The 27,875-nt window shown below is 40.5% G+C and overlaps 1 protein-coding gene across 3 annotated transcripts in view; it reads left to right on the top strand.

Annotated features, from left to right (window-relative positions):
• The first annotated feature begins 1,835 nt into the window (after nt 1-1,835).
• Nucleotides 1,836-27,875, top strand: part of Tor1aip1 (torsin 1A interacting protein 1) — a 28,026-nt gene continuing 1,986 nt past the window's right edge. The window contains exons 1-9 of one of the 3 annotated variants that reach the window (XM_090340325.1): nt 1,837-2,953; nt 4,590-4,667; nt 6,845-6,907; nt 8,824-8,868; nt 17,421-17,462; nt 19,071-19,157; nt 21,709-21,750; nt 22,888-22,953; nt 27,482-27,538. In XM_090340325.1, the coding sequence (XP_090196451.1) occupies nt 2,476-2,953; nt 4,590-4,667; nt 6,845-6,907; nt 8,824-8,868; nt 17,421-17,462; nt 19,071-19,157; nt 21,709-21,750; nt 22,888-22,953; nt 27,482-27,538 (958 nt within the window). In that variant the 5' untranslated portion in view covers nt 1,837-2,475. Of the gene's footprint in view, nt 2,954-4,589; nt 4,668-6,844; nt 6,908-8,823; nt 8,869-17,420; nt 17,463-19,070; nt 19,158-21,708; nt 21,751-22,887; nt 22,954-27,481; nt 27,539-27,875 lie in introns of all 3 variants that reach the window. The other 2 variants (XM_090340326.1, XM_090340327.1) reach the window with 2 other exon arrangements.

The following is a 27,875-nucleotide window of genomic DNA, read 5'->3' as shown; positions in this document are numbered from 1 at the left end:
AGTTCCATTTCTGGCTTGTGTGTTTAAGTGTGTGTGTGTGTGTGTGTGTGTGTGTGTGATTACTTCGAGATAAGTCTCGCCACTTTCCAGTCTCGCTGGCTTCAAACAATGACCATCAGATTTCAGCTTCTTGAGTAGCTAGGATTCACAGGCTCAAGCTACTAGTACTCAGCCTTTATTTTTAGTGACAAAGTAACACATATTTAGACTAGCTAATAATCTGTATAAACTTTCATCTTCTCTGATGGTTCTGTAATATGCAGAACTTGTCCTTCCTCCCTTCCCAGTGTTGGTTCTTGAACTAAGGGTCTGGGTGCAGTCCCTCAGTTTTTACACTAAAGACCAGTGATCTACCACTTGGGCTACGGCTTCACTTCCAGCTTCTTTATGATTAATTGTAGATAAGTGTCATGGACTTCCCTGTCCCAGCTGGCTTTGACCCTAAGTCCTCATTTCTCAACCTCCTGAGCATTTAGGACAACAAGAATAAGGCTCTGGCAGTCAGTTTCTTGTTTTTTCAGTAAGTCCTAAAAGAAAAAAATATTCACAACCCAGTATCCAAATTTCCTTATAGTCACCTGCTGTGGTCTATGTTCTAATGAGGCTCTTAATATATGCACTAATGTTGATAATAGGAGCTTAGTAATATGAACACTATAAAGTTTATGTCCTTTTAATAATTACTGTGCATTTATTAAAGAACTTTTACTGTTAGATGTTACTAATGAGTAATGTGGCAACAGGCACCTCACAGAGAAAACTATTAAAATAAATAAATAAAAACTAGTATTTCCAAGTATGAATATTTTTCAGCATGTGGTAGAAAAGAATTACTCCTTAAAAACCTTCCCAATATAGGGGCCGGGAGTTTAGCCTAGAGGTAGGAGTGCTTGCCTAGCATGCAGGAAGACCAGGTTCAACTCCTCGGTAACACAAACACAGAAAAAAGCCAGAAAATGGCACTGTGGCTCAAGCGGTAGAGCTCTAGTTTTGAGAAAGCATATATCATCTTGCCAGACTGACAAGCAAAAAATACCATTTTCATTTTCCTTTAAAAAAATTATTTTTTACGTAGCAATGCTTCCTTCTCACTGCTCATCCAGTTTCTTTGGCCAGAGTCATATTGATTATATTGTGCATATTTAACGAAGTTAAATTAAGCTCCTAACAGGTTAGAACCTGACTTTTCAAATCACTCAATTCTAAGTAGTGACATTAGTGCTAGTTTGTACAACAAACGAGTTGCTCAAAACCATTTTAAGATATCCGAAGAGGTAATAAACATTTCAAAAATTTCAGAATCATTGTAATTGCTGAACTAATTTTTTTCTAATTTATTCACTTAAATCGTAGAAAGCTGTCCAAGTAAGTGGGCTTTTTTTCTTTCCAATAGTAATTCAGACTTTAAACCAGTTAATCAACTCTCCCTTTAGTTTGTCTAAATTTGGTTAAATATTTGCAATTACCCACATCTGCAAATCGAGGAGCAGAACTGAAAACATTTTTTAAAAATCATGCCTTCTTATTCAGTGAAATAAACGCAGAAATCCGAAGTCAAATACAGCAGTATCACGCTCAGAATCAAAACAAGATGACAGACCTGAATTTTAAGATCACAGTGCTGCCTTTAATAAAGGTATTTGTTCACTTGTGTGTATAACCAACATCGACCAGTGTCTTGCTGACTGAGCTGCTGAAACAGGACCTTTGCGTGAAAGAAAGGGAATAAGGTTGTTTGCTCTGGGTACATTTCGTAAGTGGAACTCCACCTGATGAGTACGTAACGCTCATACTCAACAGGTGATTTAAATTTTTAGGCCGGGCAAACACCTTCCTTAGGCGTGTTGGAACTAATCTTCACCATGTAGAGTGAGACGTGCGATGGATATTTTTATTCCTACTAGGGACAGTTAGAAAGGCACCCACTCACAGCCCAAGTAGCATAGACTCAACAAGGCTCTGGAGAAAGTGCGCAATCGCGTGGGCGCGAGGCCTGGAACTCGCACTCCGCCCCGGCCCGCGCCTGACTCCCTTCGCGCAGACGGGACTCCGGGCCTGGACGGGTCCCACCGGCGTGCCCGCCACAGTCGCCAGGAGCAGCTGGACTTCGTACCGGCAAGTGGCCCGGCCACGCTCGGCCGTCCCCCGCTCCCTCCCTCCCTCCCTCGAGGCCGAGGTCCTCCCTCCTTCTCCTCCTCTTTGGTGCCGCCGGCCAGGGGAGGCGGGGGTGACCCACAGCAGCTGACCCGGCCCGGGCACTGCCTCTCCCACAGCCCTCAGGACACATCATGGGCACGGAGGCAGGTTTGCGGCACAGCAGCGACGACGCAGGCGGTGGGCCCGACGACTCTCAACTGCCTCCCTGACTACCGCGACCACCGCCCAACAGCCCCGAGAAGCCACCGCCCACTACTCGCGGACAATCGGCAGGCCCGCTGAGCTACCTTCGCCACTACTACAGCTACGTCAACAAGTATGGCGGACGAGGGGCGGCGGCCGGAGCTGGCCGGAGGAGGCTGGGGGAGGTACGTCAAGGCCCGGGCTCCCATCCGGGAAGCCAGGTTGAGGTCCGCCCCTCAAGATGGCGACGGCAGTGACGCGCCTGCGTACGGAACCTCTACGTCGCGCCAGGGCCGCCGGGAAGTGAGGTTTTCAGAAGAGCCGCCGGAAGTGTACGGCGACTGCGAGGCCCGGATGAGCAAAGAAAGGTCCCCGGTGGGAAGGCGAACCCCGCCAGAAAAGTTCCGGCCGGATTCTGCGAAAGAGGAAGTGAGAGAAAGGGTGTACAACCTTAGGTCTCGGCTACCCAGGCAGCCCCGGGTCCTGGAAACCGAGGAGATGAAGACGCGGAGGGCGGCTCGCGTTCTACAGCAACACTCAGAGCAGCCTCCCCAGCCACAGTCGTCTCCGGTTACGACCCGGAGAAGGTTACGCGATTCTCTGTCATCGGAAGGTGAGCCGGGCGGCGGGGACTGGGCTGTGCGGAGCGCGCGCAGCGGCAGGGCCGATTTGGACGCCCGGGGAGTCGGAGGTGGAGCCGCCCCCGCCGGGATGGAGGGGGCTCCGCAACCCCTGGGCGTGCGCCCCGGCGCGGACTTCATCCCGACCCGCAGGCGGGATGGAGGCCCTGACCCTGACGGCCGAGATGGTCAAGCCGAGGATGCCCAGCCCTGGGCATCCGTTTCGCGGAGTTTTTGTCCCCTCTTTCCCAGGCTTTGAAGTGGGGAGTGGGGGGTCGGGGCTATAGACAGGATCTCGGATCCCTGCGGGCCCTGTTTTCGTTTCCGTTCTCTCTGCAGTTGCTTCTACCGAAACCACTTCCATTTCCTCCTTTCAGTTTTTTTTTTTTTTTGGTGCCCAGAGTCCCCAACTGAGGACCATAGTCCTGACTAAACCTTTCGGTCATGCCCAGTGACTTGAGAGAGTAAATATGTATACTGACAGGGATAACCTAATTATCTTGACCCAAAGATCTCCAGTATCAGGTACACTTCATCTGATCGTTAGTGCGTTGATTGGATTCTGTCAAATAATTCACCTTCGAGGCCATCGCCTGATAATCAAGACCCAATTAATTAACTTTCCTGTATAGGACCAGTGTGTGTACTGTGTTAATATATGTCCACAGGTAGTTTTCCTTAACGTCATCCTTCTTCACGTCTCCTCCTCCCTGTCTCACACCACCTAACCCCATCTGACAGTCACAGATAGTTTCATATTGGTCTCCTGAAAAGTACCTACCTATGAGATAAATATCTGGGGCCTAGAGTCACAATGGGATGACATAGTAGACCTTTGATACATGTAAACGACTGGATTTTCAATTTTAGAGCACCTGAAAAGCCTGCACATTTTCCTCCCAACGATTGAAGGCTTGATTTTGGAAACCTTATGTTAACCATATGTGGGTTACTTTTGGTGAAACAACTCAAAAGACATTTAGCCCATATATATTTTAAGTCTTACCTCTAAGATAACAAATGTTTTAAAGACTCGTGCCTAGCATACTTGATAGTAATTTACTTAATTCTATATCTCTTTCAGTACCTGGGAAAATGCTTTTGAACATGAAATGCAATTAACCTATATGTTGCATCGTATTGACTTTCCCACAGGGCCTGGTGCAGTTGAACAGGCTAACTTTTTTAAGTAAACACTTATCTGTATTTTAGTAAATCTTTAATAATTTGTTATAAAGTAATAGTGGTAAACATTTTGATAAACTTATTGTACTCTTAATGGTAAAAACTAACTTTGGGTAAACCTAGTTATACTTTCTTTAGTAGTGGTATTGGAGTTTGAATTCAGGGCCTCACCCTTGCTAGGCTAGTCCTCTACCATGTATTTGAGCCACTCTTATTCTGGAGATGGAGTCTAATAAACTTTTCTTCCTAGACTGGCCTAAAACTGCATCCCACAAAGTCTCAGCTAGGACTACAGGAATGAACTGCTAGCACTTAACTCCTAGTTATGCATCTTAAAGAAATGAATTGCCTGTTTTTGCTCATATGTTGGTGTTAACTTTTCATTCATTGTGCCATGATCTCCCAGGTCATATATCCTAAATAACTCTTATGTCTTTTCTTTAGAAGATGAACCATCTTCCCAAACTGTTATAACCCAAACAATCTCAAAGAAAACTGTCAGAAAAACACATGAATCTCCAGGTAAGAATATTTTCATTTTTTGTTAGTTTTTTTTTCTTATATTCATCAACTATTTAAAAGTATAGATTCTGATTATATATAGATTCCCTTCTTGAACACTTGTTTGTTAAACATGTCATTTGAAATATGATGTAAAAATCAATGTTAATAAATTCTTTAATAAAAAAGTATAGATTCTATTTAAATACTATAGATACTATTTAAAAGTATAGTATCCCAAATCATACCTTATTCAGAGTTTTATGAATATTTATTAATTATTTCTTAAATTAATATAGGGATGTGTCAGGATAAGACAAGGGTGGGCCCATAAGTATGCATACACTCAACTTCTTAAATGAAAAGGTAAGAACTGAAGTGTAGGGCTGGGAGTTTTGCCTGGTGGTAGAGTGCTTGCATGACATGCATGAAGACCCAGGTTCGATTCCTCAGTCCCACATATAAAAAAAAAGCCAGAAGTGGTGCTGAGGCTCAAGTGTTAGAGCGCTAGCTTTGAGAAAGTCCAAGGACAGTGCTCAGGCCCTGAGCTCAAGCCCAGGACTGGCCAGGAAAAAACAAAACAAAAAAAACTGTAGTGTAGTAGTTAATATCTATAAATTTATAGGGTTTATTTTTAGAAAAACATACTTCAACAAAAAGCAAAATCTAGACTTTTTTTCCTTTTTTGGTGGTACCAGGGTGTGAACTGAGGGCCTTGTTCTGGTACCAATTGAACCACGCCGCCAGCTCTTTTTTGTACTTTTTGCCTGAACTGGCCTTGGACCATGATACTGCTATCTCTATCTCTTGGGTAGCTTGGATTACAGGTGTGCACCTCCATTCCTTGTTTGTTCTTTTAGATAGGATCTTGCTAACTTTTTGCCCAGACTGGCCTTGAAGCACATTCTTCCAGTCGCTGCCTCCCAGCTAGCTGGAATTGCAGTTATGAGCCACTACATTTTACTAAACTGTATTTTTAAAGATATTTTGCATAAGTTCTAAATACTGGACATGTGAAATGCTAACATCAGAGGTAATTACTTCCTAGAATCTTAGAGCTAAATGTTTTAAGAGTATCATAAAAACTCTAGAAAGTGGTTTTTGCAGTTCTTACCCCGAACCAAAACATAATGCTTTTTTTGTTTTATTTTTTTTGTCGGTCATGGGGCTTAAATTCAGCCTGGGCCTTGTCCTTGAGCTATTCAGCTCAAGGCTACCACCCTACCCATAATGCTTTTTTCTTTCTAGATTAAAACTAGCATGTTCCTAATGGAATTAGCTTTTACCACAGACAGTCTGAAATGAAGAACCATGTCTAACATTAACATTTTACTTTAAATTAGACTTTACATTTCAGACCAAGAGTTTGGCCTAGTGGTAGAGTGCTTGCCTAGCACGCACAAAGACACAGGTTCAATTCCTCAGTACCACATGCATAAAAAAAAGCTGGAAGTGATGCTGTGGCTCAAGTGGTAGAGCTCTAGTCGTGAGGAAAGCCCAAGGACAGTGTTCAGGACCTGAGTTCAAGCCCCAGGACTGACAAAAAACAACAAAAACTACGCATTTTTCCAAAGAATATAAGTTTTATGTGGCAAGGAATTTATCTCTAGGGCCAGGAGTTTGGCCTGGTGGTAAGAGTGCTTGCCTGGCATGCATGAAAACCCAGGTTTGATTCCTTGGTACCACATACATAGAAAAGGCTGATGCTGTGGTTCAAGTGGTAGAGCTCTAGCCTTAAGAAAGCCCAGGACTGGCTGGGAGTTTGGCCTAGTGGTTAAAGTGCTTGCCTAGCATGCATGAAGACCCGGGTTCGATTCCTTGGTACCATATACATACAAAAAAAAAAAGCTGGAAGTGGTGCTGAGGCTCAAGTGGTAGAGCTCTAGCCTTGAGAAAGTCCAAGGACAGTACTCAGGCCCTGAGCTCAAGCCCAGGACTGGCAAAAAAAAAAAAAAAAAAAAAGCCCAGGACAGTGCTCAGGCCCTGAGTTTAAGTCTAGGACTGCCTCCCCCCCACCCAAAAAAAAAGGAAAGAAAATTTATCTCTAATTCACTATTGTAACTAGTTCATAAGAGGCTGTCACTTAGAGAAAAGTTGTCTTTAGTTCTTTAGCATGATGAAAAGTTCCATAATAAAGGACTGATTGTATAATCTGGTATGTTTCACATCTTATGTCTTTTTAAAATGTTTTCCTTTAGCAGTGACAAGTGAAGATCCTGTAATTAGCCTATGTAGACCCCCTCTAAGAAGCCCAAGATTTGGTAAGAGATTGTTTGTTGCTTTAATTCATTTTTATAATTTATTTTTGGTCAGTTGTGGGGCATGGGCTCCTTCATTCAAGGCTAGTACTCTACCACTTGGAGCCAGAGCTCCACTTCTGGCTTTTGAGTGGTTAATTGGAGATGAGTATCACGGACTTTTCTGCCCATCGAGCTTCAAACTAAAGTCCTCAGATCTCACCCTCCTGAGTAGCTAGAACTACAGGCATGTGGCACATGTATTCATGTGGTTCAAAACTCAAATGCTTATAGGCCTATAATGAAAATCTTCCAGTGCCATTGTCATTTGGCCACCCAAATGACCCAGTTTCCTCTTTAGAAACAACCAATGTTCGTTTCAGAAGTACTGTTCCAGAAATATTTCATTTTCTCCACTCTACATTTCATCACTTTATTTGTATATAGTACTGGGATTCAAACTCAGGACCACCATATGCTAGGCTACTGGCTCTGCCCCTGGGATTATTTTCAGTCTTTCTCCCTTTCATGCAAATTTTGGCTTGATAAATATTTTTTGCACATTGTTTCAGATTAACCTTTATCTATGAAGAGATCATTTGTAAAGGCTTCCTGCTTCTTTTAAAGAAGCTGTTTCTTTATGTTGCTATGAGTTTTTTTGTGCTAGCATGGTGTTTTCAAACTAAGGTCATGGACTTTCCAGTATATTGCTAATAAAAATTTTTTAGGCAGAGCTTACAGCCTCAAACCTTTAATCCTAACTATTCTGGCAGGAGGCTAAAATCCAAGGATCATGGTCTGAAACCAGCCTGGGCAGACAAATCCAAGAGAGTTTTATCTCCAATTAACTACCAAAAAACTGGAAGTAGAGATGTGGCTCAAGTGGTAGAGAACCAGCTTATTTTTTTTTTTTTGCCAGTCCTGGGGCTTGAACTCAGGGCCTGAGCACTGTCCTAGCACTTCTGTCAAGGCTAGACCTCTACCACTGGAGCCACAGCACTACTTCGGGCTTCTCTGTGTATGTGGTACCTAGGAATCAAACCTAAGGCTTCTTCATGCTAGGCAAGCACTCTACCACTAGGCCACACTCCCAGCCAGAACACCAGCTTTGAGTGACAAAACTAAGCAAGAACTCGAGGCCCTGAGTTCAAGCCCAAGCCCCAGTTCCAACACATAGGAAAAAAAATCCAAGCTGAGGCTTTGTCCAAACACCTTAAGCTGATTTTATAACTATAAAAGAAAACTAGTAAGGTCACTCCACATAATTTACCTGTACTTCATTTTTTGTGCTTGTTCATTTAGCTAAAGAAAACTTACTTTTGGCCTAGTGGTAGACTGTTTTCCTAGCATGCACAAAGGCCCAGATATGATTCCTAGGTACCACATACATAAAAAAGCCAGAAGTGCTGTGGCTCAAGCGGCAGAGCATTAGCTTTGAGAAAAAAGCCCAAGGACAGTGCTCAGGCCCTGAGTTCAAGCTCCATGACTGGCAAAGAAAGTAAGAAAGAAAGGAAGGGGGCCGGGAGTTTGGCCTAGTGGTTAAAGTGCTTGCCTAACATGCACGAAGGCCCGGGTTCGATTCCTTGGTACCACATACATAGAAAAAAAAAAAAAGCCAGAAGTGGTGCTGAGGCTCAAGTGGTAGAGCTCTAACCTTGAGAAAGTCCAAGGACAGTGCTCAGGCCATGAGCTCAAGCCCAGGACTGGCAAAAAAAAAAAAGAAAAAGGAAGGAAAGAAAGAACTTACTTTACTTTAACTTTCTCCTATTCCTTAGTTGTTTCCTTTAAGAGAGTCATGAATTTCAGTTTGTTTTTTTTTTAAACTAGGTTATCCTTTCAAGTATATGATAGAGATCTGTTAAGGTTTTGAACCTGTGGTAAAGAACCATATGATGCATTTCCTCTGTAGTTCTAATTATTTTTTAATGTATCTTTTGCAGATTCAACATACAAAACAAATGGAAATACTAAAATGACTGAATTAGGTTTGTTTATCTCTAATTTTTACAGGTTTCATTGAGAGCTCATGATATGCATGAGTACACACATTTACATATGTAATACATACATATGTATGTATATTTAACAAATCCAGATATTGCTTGATTAGGCTTTGTTAAATTCATACTTTTGAGAAAAAAGAGCTATCAACTTACCAATTAAGGTTCTTGCCTTGATTTAGAAAGTGAATTTGACATGTTTTTTTTTTTTTAAAGTTCACCATCTCTTCACTGCATTTGTTGAACTGTTAAATTCTTTTCAGTGTTTACCACAAAATAGGACATGAATAATGAATATCAGATCTGGCTTTCAGCAAACGTGAATGTGGTTAGAATTAGTTTTAAGATTTTTTTTTTTAAAAAAGGAACTTTCATTTTCATTATAAGTACATAGCTATAGCTTCTTCCTCTATTAATTTTTTTCCTAAGCTCAGGCTGATTCCTTTAGAGACTTCAGCGTTTATAGTGTCTGGATACTAAAAATGTATAGTATGTAACTAATGTACATTTTTTTACCTATCACTTCCTCAAGTACTCTGTTTAAAGTATTTCATTTATCTGGGTATGGTGGCTTATCCTTGTAATCACAGCACATGGGAGACTAAAGCAGGAAGATTGTGAGTTTGAGGCCAGACAAGACTCTGGGTTCAATCCCCAGTACTACATCATAAATAAGTAAATATACAATCGTAAGCCTCTTTTAAGACTCATAATTGGAAGAGAATTAAAACTGAAATAAACTTACTTTCTTACATTTTATACTATATTTAGAAAAAATTTTATATGTAACAAAAACTTTTAAATATGCTTTTCGTATTAAAGGATTTTTTTAAACTGGGATTATTTTATGGTAATGCTAGTACATCTTGAAATACTTGAATTGCCATTTGTGGTGCTTGAAGACTCATATTACCCCTTTACTCTTCTTCCTGATGCCCCACTTTAATTCTGTTCTTAAAAGCATATTTGAAGCCAAGTATGGTGGTTCACACCTGCTACTGAGGAAGCTGAGATCTGAGGATCATGGTTCAAAGCCAGCTGGGGCACTAAAGTCCCGTGAGACTCTTATCTCCAGTTAATCACTAGAAAATTGGAAGTGGCTCTGGCTCAAGGGGTAGGGTGGTAGTCTTGAGCTGAAGAGCTCTGGGACAGCACCCAGGCCCAGAGTCCAAGCTCCAGGACTGGGGAGATCATATTGAAATCTTAGTGGTATCTACTAGAGGTCAGCAATCAGCGAGCTAAAGCCTGAGGTGAAATATAGTCCATGATTTGTGTTTGTATGATCCACAGATGGGACAGACTTTTATTATAACTCACAAAGCCGAGACTACCACTACCGTGTATAAAGAAGTCTGTTAACTTCTGGTTTGCATGAAAAAAAAAATCAACCAATTGTCCCAAATTGTCATTTGTTTTAAATTCAGGCTGGGAACTGATACGTATGCCTGTAATCCTAGCATCTCAGGAGGCTGAGATGTAAGGATGATGGTTCTAAGCCAGCCTGAGCAGGAAAGTCTTATCTCCAAAATGCCCCTGAGCACAAAAGCTCAGGGACAGCACCTAGGCCCTAAGTTCAAACCTCAGGACCAGCAAAGAAAAAAGGTAAATTCTGGAGTTCATATATATATAGATAGATAGATAGATAGATATGTATTTACATATATATGTATGTATGTTATATAATTGTAATATATAATCAGTTTTCCTTATATATATTACATATAAATACTTTTATATATTGTTATATTTATTATTTATGCATTTTTTTTTTTTGGCTAGTTCTGGGGCTTGAACTCAGGGCCTAAGCACTGTCCTTGGGCTTTCTCACAGTAGTGGTAGTCTCGGCTTTGTGAGTTATAATAAAGGTCTGTCCCATCTGTGGATCAAAAAACACAAATCATGGACTAGACTTAACCTCAGGCTTTAGCTCGCTGACCTCTAGTAGATACCACTAAGATTTCAATATGATCCCCCCAGTCCTGGAGCTTGGACTCTGGGCCTGGGGCCTGTCCCAGAGCTCTTCAGCTCAGGACTACCACCCTACCCCTTGAGCCAGAGCCACTTGAGCCACAGTATCACTTCCGACTTTTTTCTAGTATGTGGTACCAAGGAATCAAACCCATACTAGGCCACACATCTTTTTTTTTCTTTTTTGCCAGTCCTGGGCTTGAGTTCAGGGCCTGGGCACTGTCCTTGGACTTTTCTCAAGGCTAAAGCTCTACCACTTGAGCCTCAGCACCACTTCCGGCTTTTTTCTATATTTGTGGGTACCAAAGAATTGAACTCGGTCTTTTGCATGCTAGGCAAGCACTCTACCACTAGGCCAAACTCCTGGCCCATTTTTTTTTTTTTTAATGAAATAGAATGTGTCTATGTAGCCCATGATTGCCTAGACTGGAAATTTGCCTTCCTTGGTCTCCTGAGTGTTGGGATTACAGCCTTGATGCCTGACATTCTTGCTTGGCATCCTAACTAGATTGTACAGCATGTGAAGAAAGAGAACAGTGACTCCTATCTATTCTCACATTTTTGCATCTTTGCCCCAAATAAAACACAGTAAGCAAAGTTCATACTTTCTTGAGTACTCTCAAAATGTCCAAAAAGCACATTTTATAAGTCTTAGAAATAGGAAAGCCTGCCAAATGTGGTGGCTCATACCTCTAATCCTAGCTACTCAGGAGGCTGAGATCTGAGAATCACGGTTCAAAGCCAATCCAGGCACTTCCAATTAACCACTAGAAAAGAACTGGAAATGGTGCTGTGGCTCCAGGGTTAGAGTAGTTTCCTTGAGCTGAAGAGCTCAGGGACTGCATCCAGGCCATATTCAAGTCCCATGAATGAAAAAAAAAAAAAAGAATATAGCACATGGTTTAGCACTTGAGCTTTCAAACCTAAAGTTTTTATAACTCCTACAAGACTGAGATGTTCCTATATGGAACTTTGTGTTTCCTTAACCATATGTGCCCTACCAAAAGAAAATATAATTAGTAGATGATCTCTTTAAGAAGTACTAATTAGCGGAGTGTGGTGGCTCATGCCTGTACTCCTAGCTACTCAGGAGGCTGAGATCTGAGGATTGCCATTCAAAGCCAGTCCAGGTACTAAAAAACAAGAGACTCTTTTTTTTTTTTTTTTTTTACCAGTCCTGGCTTGAGCTCAGGGCCTGAGCACTGTCCTTGGATTTTCTCAAGGCTAGAGCTCTACCACTTGAGCCTCAGCACCACTTCCGGCTTTTTTCTATGTATGTGGTACCAAGGAATTGAACCCGGGTCTTCATGCATGCTAGGCAAGCACTTTAACCACTAGGCCAAACTCCCAGCCCCAACAAGAGACTCTTATCTCCAATTAATCACTAGAAAATGGGAAGTGGGGCTGTGGCTCAAGTGGAAGGATAGGGAAGTAGCCTTGAGCTGAAGAGCTCAAGGACAGCACCCAGGCCCAGAGTTCAAACCCCATGACTTACAAAAAAAAAAAAATTAATGATTTTGTATTACCTATTCTTCATCTAATACTAGCACTCAGGAAACTGAACCAGGAATACTGTGAGTTTCATGTCGATCTGAGTTATATAATATGATGTAAAATAAGTCATATAGTACGATGTAAAATAAACAGCCTGGTTTAGTAACTACTTGTCTACTATTTATTGAATCCAAGACCTTTAAAATTTCTTAAAAGCTTTTTTTCACTCATGGTGATTACTTTGTCCATATAGGACTTAACATTTTTCAAAGTTCTTGCAAGAGCATAAGAAAGAATATTATTTGATTTTAATAAACATATTTTTAAAGCTACATGTAGCAGCCATGTTTAAAATAAAGGAAGCTGAATAACGAAAGGAGGAAATGAAACTAAAGCAGGAAGTTGTAGATGTTACTGATCCATCATCAGATTATGTTTAAATGTGCAGTTTTTGCATCTGAGGTCAAGAATATAAAAACAGATTGTGTTTAAAATCTTCTATGAAATATGATTATTAAGAGTGAATTTTAGGGGCTGGAAATATGGCTTAGAGATAGAATGCTTGCCTAACCTGCACAAAGCTCTGGGTTTAGTTCCTCAGTACCACATAAAAAAAAAAAAAGCCATAAGCCACTGTGACTTAAGTGGTAGACTGCTAGCCTTGAGCAAAAAAAAGAAGCTCAGAAGCAGTACCCAGGCCTTGAGTTCATGCCCCATGACTGATTTTTTTTAAAAAAAAAAAAAAAAAAAGAAAGAAAGAAAAGCAAGTTTCAATTTATTGTACTCCAAGCACTTCGGAGACAAAAAAGGATTGAGTTTGTGACTAGCATGGACTACATATCAAGGCCTTATCTCAAAAACCAACAGGAAAAAAAAAAATCATTGTAATTTTATAAGTGGCACATTGCCGGCATTGATGGCACATGCCTGAAATCCTAGCTACTCTAGAGGCTGAGATCTGAGGATCATAGTTCAAAGCCAACCTGGGCAAGAAAGATCCTGGTAAGACTTTATTTCTAATTAACCATCAGAAAACTGGAAGTGGTGCTATGGCTCAAAGTGGTAGAGCACTGGCCTTGATCTGAAGAGCTCAGGGACAGCACCCAGCCCAGAATTCAAGCTCTACAACTCCCCCCTCCAAAAAAAAAAAAAAAAGTGACACATGTATAGTGAACCTAGAGGAGAAGATCCCTAAACGGGGAATCTAGTATGTTTTATTATAAGTTGGAAAAGACATTTAAAATGATAGGCAAAGTGAGGAGACGTTCAAATACTACAGCTTATCTTACAGTAGAAATCATTGTATCTTTAGAAGATAATGCAATGAGATATTAAATTCCTCTATATTAGAGATGACACTTTAACATTTCCTTGTTGCTGGTTGTGAGTTTTGACCTTAGGGCCTGAGTGCAGTTCTTGTTCCTGTGCTTTTTTAATCAAGGTTAGCATTCCTCCACTTTGAGCCTCAGGGCCACTTCTGGTTTTCTGATGGTTAATTGGAGATGAGTCTCATGGACTTCCTACCTTAGCTGGCTTCAAACTGTGACCCTCAGATCTCAACCTTCTCAGTAGCTAGATTATATACATGAGCCATCAGTTCCTAAATTTAGCTTGTGATTTTTATAAGAGGCATATTATGTTAATTTTTAAGAGTTTAATCTTGAGCTATTTAATAGAAAGCAAACTTTTTTTTTTTAAGTATATACAGGAGTGGGGCACCAGTGGTTCGTACCTATAATCTTCCCTGTTCAGGATACTAAGACTGACTTAGGTATCTCAGGCAGTCAAGGTAATTGGAGATTCTACCAAGAAATCATAAGAGATTGAATACTAGCCTTGAGCAGAAAAATCTGAGGGTCAGAATCCAGGCCTTGAGTTCACACCTCAGTACTGACACAAAAATAAATTTAAAAATACAATAATGCATAGGCAGTTTTCTATATCCTAGTCAACTGAAAATGAGCAGCATTCAGAACAACTCTCCAAAAAATGTTTTTTGGGGGCACCAGGGGCCCATGCTGTAATCCTAGCCTTTCAGAAAGCTAAGATCTGAGGATAATGGTTCAAAGCTAACCCAGGCAAGAAAGTCTATAAGACTTTTTTTATGGCTTATTGGGCTTGAACTCGGCCTGGGCACTGTCCCTGAGCTCTTCAGCTCAACGCTACCACCCTACCCTTGAGCCAGGTACCACTTCCCTTTTTCTAGAGGTTAATTGGAGATAAGTCTAAGAATCTCAGGTCCTTTTGTGCCCTGGCTGGCTTTGAACCTTGATCATCAGATCTCAGCCTCCTAAGTAACTCGGATTACAGGCATGAGCCACCATGCCAGCTCTGTAAGACTTACCTCCAGTTATCACCAAAAAGCCAGAAGTATAACTGTGGCTCAAGTGAGCACAAGAGCTTAGGGACAGTCATAGGCCTGGGATCAAATGACAAAAAGAGGGGAGCCAATGCAGTTTGCTCACGCCTGTAGTCCTAGCTACTCAGGAGGCTGATATCTGAGGATCAAGGTTCAAAGGCAGCCCTGGCCCAAAAGGACCTTATCTCCAATTAACCTCTAGAAAAGGGCAGTGGGGCTTGGCTAAAGGGTAGGGTGTTAGCCTTGAGCTGAAGAAGAGCTCAGGGACAAGGTCCAGACCCAGAGGTAGAGCAATAGCCTTGAGCTCAAGAGCTCAGGGACAGTACTCAGACCCAAGGGTAGAGTGATAGTCTTGAGCTGAAGAGTTTAGGGACAGCGCCCAGGCTGAATTCAAGCCCCATGACCCACAAAAAAGGGGTCGGGCTGTTTTGTTTTTCCTTTAAGAAAGGAGTTGCCATTTAACAAAGCAGTTTATGAGTACAAGTATTTTCAAGAATCTCCAGGGATTGCAATCTAAGACGCACATATCATAAATGCATCCAGCAAGGGCATGGCAAGGGGAAGCTTTTAAAGGCAAAGAAGTCCATTTGAAGTGATTTGAATAAACTTTATTGGTTATAAAACTAATGTAAAAGTTAGTGATTACCATATACTTTTATAGAATATGACTAACCTGGGGGTGTAGCTCAGTGTTAAGTATTCTTCTAGCATGCAGGTGTCCCCAGGTTCAATTCCCCGCACTACAAAAAAGTAATAATCTTGAAATTTGGTGGTTTTAGAGATTCCTTATATAGTGCTTACCATGATCACATATACATGACATAAGTGGTCTTGCTTTATGGCCTTTGGATTCATTCTGTTTAGACTTCACATAAGTTATCCCATTTTTTTTTTCTGCCAGTCCTGGGGCTTGAACTCAGGGCCTGAGCACTGTCCTTGGGATCTCTCAAGGACATTTGAGCCACAGCACCATTTCTATGTATGTGGGATGAAGGAATTGAATCTGGGGCTTCATGCATGCTAGGTGAGCACTATGACACTATGCAAAATCCCTGGTCTCCTAATCCCATTTTTGTACTGACAATGTCCATACTATTTTAAGAAGCTAAAAGGTTAAAACCTATAGAGACAAAAGCTGAAAAATACCCTCGATTTTTGTTTTGTTTTGTTTTTGTTTTTTGCCAGTCTTAGGGCTTGAACTAAGGGCCTGGGCACTGTCCTGGGGCATTCTCAAGGCTAGTGTTCTACTACTTGAGCTGCAGCACCACTTCTGGATTTTTCTGTGTATATGGTACTGAGGAATGGAACTCAGGGCTTTGTGCATGCTAGGCAAGCACTCTGCCTCTAGGCCACACCCCCAGCCTGTCTCCCTTTCTTGAATTATGACTTATGCCACATCTATACAATGATCACTCAGTATTTCAGCCCAACTGTATAACTACATGCTTTTGAATATATTTCCATTTACTTAGCAGATAATGACTAAAGATGGTCGGAAGTGCAGTCTGTGATAGGTCTGTGTCATGTAATCTTTTTCTCTGCCAAACTTTTTTCTGGTGACTTTTTTTTTCCAGGCCCTTGAACTCAGGGCCCGGACAGTGTCCCTGAGCTTCCTTTTCTGTTCAAGGCTAGCTTTCTGTTGTTTGCGCCACAGTGCCACTTCTGACTTTTTCTGTGTATGTGGAATCAAACCCATGACTTTGTGCGTGCTAGGAGAGTACTCTGCTGCTAAGCCACATTCCTAGTCCGCTGACCTTTTTTTTTTTTTTTGGTCCGGCTTGAATTCTTGGCCTGGGCATTGTTCTGGAGCTCTTCAGCTCAAGGCCACCACCCTACTCCTTGAGGAACAGTACCATTTCCAGTTTTCTGGTGGTTAATTGGAGATAAGAGTCTCACTAACTTTAATACCCAGGCTGGCTTTGAACTGTGATCCTCAGATCTCAGCCTTATAAGTAGCTAGGATTACAGATGTGAGCCACCACACCTAGCCTTTTTTTTTAAAAAATGAATTTTTTTATTCCAGACTAAATATCTTATTACTTAAAAAAAAAAGTTCTGATGTAGTCCATGTAAAAATACTGAATTTAAAGTTTGATATGTTTCACTGACTTCGTTCACATTCCCTGTTGCTCTGAAAAACAATGATATAGATAGCCCTGTTGGAACTTAAAACAACATTTTTATTTTTTTTAAACATTTACTCTTTGGAACACCTGTACTCTGGAAACATGATTTGTCAGTTTATTTCCCTTCCATAATTTCTGGCATAGAAGTGGGAGTTTGACCTAGTGATAAAGTGCTTGTCTAGTATGCATGAAGACCTGTGTTTGATTCCTCCATATCACATATACAGAAAATGCCAGAAGTGGTGCTGTGGTTGAAGTGGTAGAGCTCTAGCCTTGAGAAAGCCCAAGGACTGACAAAAAATAAAGATATCTGGCATAGGAAATGACAAAATATAAACCTGTATTTGTCAGTGTAGACTTTAATGTTTTCTGTACACACAGATTTAGAATATAAGCCAGACCTATGACTGAGGGAAAAATATCTTTCATTCTAGCTTGTATCTGATTTTGTTTTGAAATAGCAAAAGGAAATACACTGTCTTAGTGGCTTAACAAAAGAAAAAAGTTCTTACATCTTTATGTGATCTTTCTAAAGTAGATGCTTATTTATTGCAAAGCTTTAGCTTTTGGGTTATTCTTTTGTCTTTTAGAAGATGCCAGTGTCCAACAGACGGTCATTTTCTCTGAAGAAGGTATTTTCTTATTAACTATCATACAATATATTTTAAGTTGTTTTCTTTACATTGAATCAGTTTTGATAGGTAAATGTTATGTTTTTCTTATGAAAAAAATCATACATTAGGCAGGCACTGATGGCTCACGCCTGTAATCCTAGTTGCTTAGGAGATCTGAGGATCACAATGCAAAGCCAGCTCGGGCAAGAAAGTCCAGTAAGACTCATTTTCAAATAACCATCAGGAAACCAGAAGTAGCACTGTGGCTCGACTGGTAGAACACTCGCTATAACCTGAAGGGCTCAGGGACAGCGCCCAGGCTCAGAGTTCAAGACCCATGACCACCAACAAAGAAATGTCATATATCTCTTGTTAAAATAAATCAGGATAGGGGCCAGGAGTTTGGCCTAGTGGTAGAGTGCTTGCCTAGCATGCATGAAGACCTGGGTTCAATTCCTTGGTACCACATACATAGAAAAAAGCAAGAAGTGGTGCTGAGACTCAAGTGGTAGAGCTCTAGCCTTGAGAAAGTCCAAGGACAGTGCTCAGGCCCTGAGCTCAAGCCCAGGACTGGCAGAAAGAAAGAAAGAAAGAAAGAAAGAAAGAAAGAAAGAAAGAAAGAAAGAATTGAATACAATGAGCCATTGTGTATATTTCAAACATCTTTTTTGTCTGTTGTCTATTAAGCAATAATAATACTTTTCATTTGTGGCATGTACTGAAATTCAATAATGACATCAAAATAATGGCTTTTCCAAATTCTACATTTGTACAGACATAAAGTTAGTTCATTTTTAAAACAAATTAGTCACCTCTACCAAAATGTTGGTGTGGACTTGTATGTATATTATAGAGTCACATACTTGTACACTAATTTGTCTGAATTTAATTTTATACTAATATAGTTTGCGACCCATAAAAGAAAGTTTCCCACTGTTGAATGAACTTTTCATTTTTTACTCTATATTAAAATCTTGGGGCTGGGAGTTTGGCCTAGTGGTTAAAGTGCTTGCCTAACATGCATGAAGACCTGGGTTCAATTCCTCGGTACCACATACATAGAAAAAAGCCGGAAGTGGTGCTGAGGTTCAAGTGGTAGAGCTCTAGCCTTGAGAAAGCCCAAGGACAGTGCTCAGGCCCTGAGCTCAAGCCCAGGACTGGCAAAAAAAAAAAAAAAAAAGAAAGAAAAAAAAAAGAAAATCTTGGAACATACTTATTATTCTGAATATTTGCTTAGGACGTAATTATATACCTCAGAAAGCACCAAGTAAATGAACTCAGTTGTGGCACATTTAGAATTTTATGCCTAGCAGTTTTTTTTTTTTTTTTTTGCCAGTCCTAGAGCTTGAACTCAGGTCCTGGGTATTGTCCTTAGACACTTTTTGCTCAATGCTAGTGCTCTGCCACTTGAGTCGCAGCTTTTTCTGTATATGTAGTACTGAGGAATGAACCCAGGTTTCATGCATACTAGGTGAGCACTCTACCATTAGGCTATGCTCCTGGCCGATGGACAGCAATTCTTTATTGGTAATTTGACAGCGTTTTAATGCTGGGTTATTTGTTTAATCTGAATCTTTTGAGCATTTGAAAAATGACATTAGTATCTTGCTTATTACTTCCTTTTAGGAGAATCTGAAGATGATGATCAAGACAGCTCTAACAGTGGTGCAACTACTGGGAAGATCAGATCCAGGGATTCTGTTGAGTCTAGAGGTACCATTCATTGCTTTATGTCCATATGACTCTTTTCTTAGATCTCTTTTTAGTTAAAATGTAAAAATATACATTGACTTTTCTTTAAAAAAATTATGTTTAGCCAGGTGCTGGGGGCTTACACCTATAATCCTAGCTATTTAGGACACTGTGATCTGAGGATTGCAGTTCAAACTATCACAGACAAGAAAGTTGGTGAGACTCTTATCTCCAGTTGACCCACCAGAAAAACAAGTGGAGCTGTGACTCAAAGTGGTATAACAACCGGGCACTGTTGGCCTATAATCCTAACTACTCAGGAGGCTGAGATCTGAGGATCACGGTTCAAAGCCAGCTGGGCACAAAAAGTCCATGAGACTCTTCTGTTAAACACCAGAAAACCTGAAATGGCATTGTGGTAGAATAGTAGACTTGAGCTGAAGAGCTCAAAAGTTCAAGCCCCAAGACCACCAACAACAACAAATAAATTAGAGACTAATTTTAAAGCTAAGACCTTTGGAAATCTCTCTGATAATCACTGTTTTTATAGAATTTCATTATATGTATATTTTTGATGTTAGTTTCTACTTGGTTCTCTTAAAAACTGTAGGTCAAGATACAACAAAGGCTGAAATATGTTTTAAAAAACTTGTGGAGGGGCCGGGAGTTTGGCCTAGTGGTAGAGTGCTTGCCTAGCATGCACAAAGACCCGGGTTCGATTCCTCGGTACCACATACATAGAAAAAAGCCAGAAGTGGTGCTGAAGCTCAAGTGGTAGAGTTCTAGCCTTGAGAAAGTCCAAGGACAGTGCTCAGGCCCTGAGCTCAAGCCTAGGACTGGCAAAAAAAAAAAAAAAAAAAATGCTGAAAGTGGTGCTGAGGCTCAAGTAGTAGAGCTCTAGCATTGAGAAAGTCCAAGGACAATGCTCAGGCCCCGAGCTGAAGCCTATGACTGGCAAAAAAAAAAAAATGATAAAAGAAAAATGTGGAAAATTGTCCTCTGAATTATATCTTATTTACCCTATTTTACTTCAATTTTCTGACCTTTGGAAACTTAACTATATCTAAGGGAGCAGTGAAATGCCATTCAGGTATGAAAAATGAGTTATTTGTATACTGACAGTAAATAGCAAATCAAAATATGCTTTATTAAATGTAAGATACCATTCATTGTTTTTAAGTATGAAGGAGAAAGAAGACCCATCCATTTAAATTATGTCATTTAACTGTTAATTAGATATAATCCTAGCTGGGCAATGATAACTCATGCCTGTATTCCTAGCTATTCAAGAGGCAGATCTGAATAATGGACGAGGTGATGCTGAGAGGAATGCGTTATATTCAAAAACTGATATGTTGAATTGAAATTCCTTTGTACAATTACTTAATGATAATTTTTAAAATAAGAATTAAAATTAAAAAAAAAAAAGAGGGACTGGGAGTTTGGCCTAGTGGTAGAGTGCTTGCCTAGCATGAATGAAGACCCAGGTCCAATTTCTTGGTACCACATATACATGGAAAAATCGGAAATGGTGCTGTGGCTCAAGTGGTAGAGCTGTATCCTTGTGAAAGCCCAAGGACAACACTCAGGCCTGAGATCAAGCCCCAGGATTGGAGAAAAAAAAATTTTTTTTTTTAACTTTAATCTAAAGATCAAGATTTGAAGCTAGGATACAGAGTGACATCCTTGGGCAGTCTTACCTCCAATCACCTATCAAAACATCAGAAGCTGAGCTGTGGCTCAAATGGAAGACTTCTATCCTTAAGCAAAAATACTAAGGACCAGTGCCCAGGCCCTGAGTTCAAGCCCCAGAACTGATGCGTTGCTCTCTCTCACACACACACACACACACTACAGCTGTAAATCAGATATTCAAAAGAATACTTAATATTTTATGAATATATGAAAATGAGCATATACCATTTTTTAAGTTCATTGTGCAATAGAAAATCTAGAAGTGTCATTTATCTTTATGTACATGCTATTCTCAGTCAATATTTTGTGCCTACTAGGTACTTAACAGATATTCCTGACTTAATTGTAATTTTTAACTTATCTCCTTGCATTATATTATAGTCATCCTTAAATAACACTTTATAACTTGAAGTAGCATTATTTATCCCATAGTTATTTTGCATATACTATATGGACCATTTTGTACTTTTTTTTTTTTTTTGCCAGTCCTGGGGCTTGAACTCAGGGCCTGAGCACTGTCCTTGGGCTTTCTCAAGGCTAGAGCTCTACCGCTTGAGCCACAGCACCATTTCCAACTTTTTCTACATATGTGGTACCAAGGAATCAAACCTGGATCTTCATGCATTGTAGGCAAGCACTCTACTGGCACCCCCAACTGGCAATAATCTTAATGCTGATTACTTGTCATTATCTAATTTCTGGATATTTGAAGTTTAGTTAAAAAGGAAAATATATTGATTATATTATGTATTTGTAACTGGTAAGAAAAGGGATTGATTTTATTTATAATGTTCATGGTAAACAAGCAAAATGTCTCTACAACATCTTTTTTGTTTTCGTTTCCAAGTGATCTATGATCTCCTTTTTTCTGTTTCAGGTCAAGACTTTACAGCTCTTGATAAACAACTTTCAGAATTGGGTAAGTGGTTGGGTAGTCTGCTCTCTGTCATTCGGTTCTAACCCTGCTTATTCTTCTAACAACAAAAAAAACTCTTAATATTGTTTTTGTTTTTGCCAGTCCTGGGGCTTGAACTCAGGGTCTAAGCACTGTCCTTGGGCTTTCTCAAGGCTAGACCTCTACCACTTGAGCCACAGCACCACTTCTGGCTTTTTCTATGTATGTGGTACCACAGAATTTAACCCAGGTCTTTGTGCATACCAGGAAAACACTCTACCACTAGGCCAAACTCCTTTAATATGTTTTTAAGTCCTTTTTCCCTTTCCCTTTTTTACTTTTGCTTTTTTTTCCTGGACCTTGAACTCGGATCCTGGGTGCTGTCCTTAAGATCCTTTTGCTCAAGGCTAGAACTCTACCACTTAAGATACAGCACTGCTTCTGGCTTTTTCTCTGATTATTTGGAGATGAGTGTCATAGACTTCACTGACAAGGCTGGAAACTGCCTGGTCCTCATATCTCAGCCTTCTGAATAGTTTGGATTACAAATGTGAGCCACTAATGCCCAAGGCTTTGCTTTTTTAATATCACACATCACACATGTCAGTGCCATAATGTGCTGTAGTGACTTTGATGTACAGTTTATTCAGGTCTGTTTTACCATAGGAATTTACTGATTAAGGTAAATGAGTTAATGTCCTTTTTTTTTTTTTGCCAGTCATGGGGCTTGAGCTCATGGCCTGAGCACTGTCCTTGGACTTTCTCAAGGCTGGCACTCTCCACGTGAGCCACAGCACCACTTCTGGCTTTTTTTCTGTGTATGTGGTACCGAGGAATCGAACCTGGGTTTTTGTGCATGCTAGGCAAGCACTCTACCACTAGGCCAAACTCCCAGCCCTAACTTCTTAAATAATATTTAATTCTGTAGTCTAAAAGATCAAAGGACTTATACAGTTTTGTCAAATATGCTACCTGTTTTGTTATGGTAAGGGTGCATCCTGTGAAAAATGTCTCTTACTTGGGAAGCTATCACTTTCATTGGTTTTTCTCCCTGTTTCCTTCTTTTTTTCTGATGAATTTATTGTGTTACTCAGGATTTTATAGAGAGAGAGACTTTTCAAGAATATAAACTTATTTTTTTGATATACGTATTTGCTTCAGGCTCAGGATATCAGAAACAACTTCAGGAATGGGTGGAGCAACCCATGAGAATGAGGAGAACACCAAGTAAGTAGTTAAATCCATTACCATTACTTCCTGTGTTTTTCTTAATTATCTGGCATATCAAAATATTAAGTTCTTCAAATAAGTTTTTGGATCACTTATGGATTCATTAATGCAGGACAGCTATGACTTCTGGTTATTCATTTCCAATTGCTTGAACTAACATCAGAGAACAGTCATAGAGTATAGAAAATAGTCTGGGAAAACCAATGGAAGATAGGTCTAAACTTGACAGTCTTACATTTCAGTCAATATTTGATGCTGAAATTGAACTTTTTTGGCAGTCTTCTAACTCCAAATTCTGTATTCCTTTCTTCAGCCCTAGCTCTTCCACTTATTAGTGAAAAAGCTTGGTAAAGTCAATTAACATTTTTTTTTTTTTTTTTTTGCCATTTCTGGGGCCTGAACTCAGGTCCTTGAGACTGTCCTTGGGCTTTCTCTAGGCTAGAGCTCCGCCACTTGAGCCACAGCACCATTTCTGCCTTTTTCTACGTATGTGGTGCTAAGGAATCAAACCCAGGGCTTTGTGTATGCTCGGCAAGCACTCTACCACTGGGCCAAATTCCCAGCCCCATAGCTTTTTTTTTGGCAGGGGGGGTATGTGGTACCCTGGAATCGAACCCAAGACTTTGTGCATACTAGGCAAGCACTCTACCATTGGGCTACGTTCCAGCCATATTTCTGTACTCTTAACAATATATTGCTAAAAAAAAAAAATAGTAACTATGAAGGATTTATGCCCTCTCTTGACTTGTATGGAATGATAGTTGCATATTTTTCGTACTAGAAAAGCTTGGGGGACCGGGAGTTTGGCCTAGTGGTAGAGTGCTTGCCTAGCATGCACAAAGACCCGGGTTCGATTCCTCAGTACCACATACATTGAAAAAAGCTGGAAGTGGTGCTGAGGCTCAAGTGGTAGAGTGCTAAGCTAAGCCTTGAGGAAGTCCAAGGACAGTGCTCAGGCCCTGAGCCCAAGCCCAGGACTGGCAAAAAAAAAAAAAAAGAAAAGCTTGGTCTTCATCTTGATGGCTAACATCTGTAATCCTAGCTACTTATGGAGGCTGAGATTTGAGAATCACAGTTTGAAGTCAGCCCCAATAAGAAAGTCTGCGAGACTCATCTCCATTTAACCACCAGAAAACCGGAAGTGAGCTGTGGCTCAAGTGGTAGAGCGCTAACATTGAGCAAAAGAACTCAAAGACAGCACCCAGGCCCTGAAAAAAAATTTATTTCAATTGTGTGTAGCAGCATATGCCTACATATGCCTACCATCCTAGCCTTCAGGAATTGAAAGATGCTAGTATGCAAAAATTATGAGTTTAGAGCTAGCCTAAGTAATACAGCCAGACCTTGTCTCAAAAAACAACAAAAACATTGCTTTCAGAATTTGTTATTGGCTGTACTAACTTTAGTAAGCGGGATAGAGTTTACTTTTCAATGTTTTTTGCTGAGGGAGATTGCTGGTTTTGGGGCTTGAACTTGGCCTGAGCTTTTTTTCTTTAGGTTAAGTACTCTGTCACTTGAACCATAACTCCACTTTTAGCTAATTTTCTTGGTTAATTGGATATAAGAGTGTCATGGCTTCCTTGCTGGTTTTAAATTTTCAGATTTCAGTCTCCTGAGTAGCCAGGATTATAAACAAGGAGCCACCACCAATGCCTGGCTCCTTTCCCAGGGCTTCTGGGCTGGGAGTTTGGCCACATGGTAGAGTGCTTACCTAACATGCACAAATACCTGGGTTTGATTCCTCAGTACCACATACATAGAAAAAGCCAGAGTGGTGGTGTTGTTCAAGTGGTAGAGCTAGCCTTGAGAAAGCCCAAAGTGCTCAGGCCTTGAGCAAAACACAACAACAAAAAACAAAACAGGGCCTCTTGCATGCTAGGCAAGCACTCTACCACTAAGCCATACTCCCAGTCCTATTATTTGTTTACTAACACAGTTGCAACTTTGATGGCCTAACTTAGAAGTTTCTAAATAATGAAACTTGCTAAGCAAAATTAGTAATTGTAACTAGAATTAGTGACGACGTCATTTTGTCTTATTTGGGATGTTCTCTTGTGACAAAAAAAAATGTAGCTATTTCTATGTCTTAGTAGTGCTAATTTTATTCCTCCAATTTAGTCCATTGTTTCTCAAATCAAAGTTGTTGATAAACACTAGGAAGCTCCACCAGGAAGATTATTTATGTGTACAAAAGTTACAAAACTCGGGCCGGGAGTTTGGCCTAGTGATAGAGTGCTTGCCTAGCATGCACGAAGACCTGGGTTCGATTCCTTGGTACCACATGCTTAGAAAAAGCCAGAAGTGGTGCTGAGGCTCAAGTGGTAGAGTTCTAACCTTGAGAAAAATCCAAGGACAGTCCTCAGGCCCTGAGCTCAAGCCCAGGACTGGCAAAACAAAAAGCAAACAAACAAAAAAGTTACAAAACTCCAGACAAGTGATAGATGGCAATACCAGTAAATGTAGGTCATATCAATGTGATAATTTTGTGTCTTAACCTTCAGAGTCCTGACCTTTCCCTCTTTTCCTCTCTCTTGAGAAAGAGAGAGAGAGAAGGAGAGAGAGAGAGAGAGGGAAGGGAGGGAGGGAGAAACTATCATCTTAAGAAAGACAGGGAAAAAGAGAAAGATTGGGGTAGTTTTTTTTCTTTTCTTTCTTTGTTTTTTTTTTTCTTTTTTGTAGGTCATGGGGCTTGAACTCTGGGCCTGGACACTGTCCCTGAGCTCTTCAGCTCAAGTATACCATTCTACCCCTTGACCCACAGCACCACTTCTGGTTTTCTAGTGGTTAATTGGAGATAAGAGTCTCATGGACTTTAGTGCCCAGGCTAACTCTGAACTGCGAGCCTCACATCTTAGCCTCCTGAGTAGTAGCTAGGATTACAGGCATAAGCCACTGCACCCCGTTTAGTTTTTATTTTCTGAAGTAATGATAGAAGAGTTTTGACTGAGTTGTGAAAAAATATGTAAGAATTTTACTGATCATAAAGCTAGAACACTTACTAGTCTACTCCTCCAGTCCTGTTTTGTTTTTGTTTGTGGCTTTTTTTTTTCAAGTGACTTGAACACAGGACCTGGATGCTGTCCCTGAGATTTTTTGCTCAAGGATAATGTTGTACGACTTTGAACCACAGCTCCACTTCTGGTTTTTGGGTGGTTATCTGGAGTTGAGAGTCTCCTGCCTGGACAAGAAACCATGAGGATCACAGGCTAGGATTACAGGCATGAGCCACCATCATCTAGCTCCAAACCTGCTGCTGTTTGATGGTTGATTTAGAGACAGTCTCACTCTTTTTTTTTTTTTTTTTTTTGGTCATAGGTCTTAAACTCTGGGCCTAGGTGCTGTCGCTATCCCTAAGCTCTTCAGCTCAGGACTAAAGCTCTACCACTTGAGCCACAGTGCCACTTCTGGTTTTCTGGCAGTTAACTGGAGATAAGAGTGTCATGGACTTTGGTACCCAGGCTGGCTTTGAACCTCAGCCTCCTGAGTAGCTAGGATCACAGGCTTGAGGCACCAGCACCTGCATCATTCATTATTTTTGCGTAGACTGGCTCATTTATTTGCCTACCTTGATCCTCAGATCTCAGCCCTTAAATAGTTAAGATTATAAGCATATGCCACCAGTGCCTACTTAAATACTTTCTAATATGATATTTAAAATATTTCTAATTTTGGAGACGGTTAGAAGCCCCAGGGGAAGTATTTGAATCAGTTTAAGGTGGAAAATACTGAGGATTAAATTTTCGTATGTAAGTATCTTACCCAGGTAGTTTAGTGATCCATATTCCACATTGTGATCCTTTTCTGACCTCCCACGTCTTTATAGAATTTTCAGGCAAGATAGCATGCACGAAGGCCCGGGTTCGATTCCTTGGTACCACATACATAGAAAAAAGCCGGAAGTGGTGCTGAGGCTCAAGTGGTAGAGCTTTAACGTTGAGAAAGTCCAAGGACAGTGCTCAAGCCCTGAGCTCAAGCCCAGGACTGGCAAAAAAAAAAAAAAAAAAAAAAGAATTTTCAGGCAAGAGTTCAATATATAGGCATTGTTTAGATTGTATAATGTATTTTTCTAATTCCATTAAATAAGCTTCAAGGCTTTTCTGTCAAACTTTAATATTAAATATGAGCTTTGTACTAGATCACTGCATGGTATGATTAACCATGAAAGAAATAGATCTTATATCTCAAGGAACTAATCTCAACTAATCTAAGCTTTTTCTCCTAGTATAATTCATATTTTCTTTCTATATTAGAAATAAATGCTCAGGGCCTAGAGTTTGGCCTAGTGGTAGAGTGCTTGCCTAGCATACATGAAGACCCAGGTTTGATTCCTCAGTACTACATACATAGAAAAGCCAGAAGTGGTGCTGTGGCTCAAGTGGCATATTAGGCTTAGGAAAAAGCCAAAAGACAGTGCCCAGGCCCTGAGTTCAAGCCCCAGGTCTGGCCGAAAAAAAAAGAAAAAAGAAAAAGAAATGCTCAAATTAAGAACATAAGTAAATAATCTTTTAAATTTTTTCTGTCTTAGATAATAGCATGCAAAAATCGGAGCCCAGAAACCAATCTTTATCAGCCTCCACCCAAGGTAAGTTTTATCTGTTTGTTACATGAGTTTAAAATTGAAATTAGACTGGGAAGGGGTTACATTGTCCAAAAAGAAATGAACTCATGGCTGGGATTGTAGCCTAGAGGTAGAATGCATGAAACCCTGGGTTTAATTCTTCAGTACCACATACACAGAAAAAGCCCAAAGTAGTTATGTGGCTCAAATGGTAGGACACTGTCCTTGAGAAAGCCCAAGGTCAGGCCCAGAGGTCAAGCCCCAGACTGGTAACAACACCAACATTAATAATAGTAGTGAGGGCTGAGAATGTGGCTTAATAGTAGAGTGCTTGCCTGTCATGCATAAAGTTCTAGATTGC

Source organism: Megascapheus bottae, chromosome 10 (assembly GCF_031878675.1).
Source record: "Megascapheus bottae isolate mThoBot1 chromosome 10, mThoBot2.hap1, whole genome shotgun sequence".
Classification (NCBI taxonomy): Eukaryota; Metazoa; Chordata; class Mammalia; order Rodentia; family Geomyidae; genus Megascapheus; species Megascapheus bottae.
This window is presented reverse-complemented; position numbering and strand designations above follow the sequence as displayed.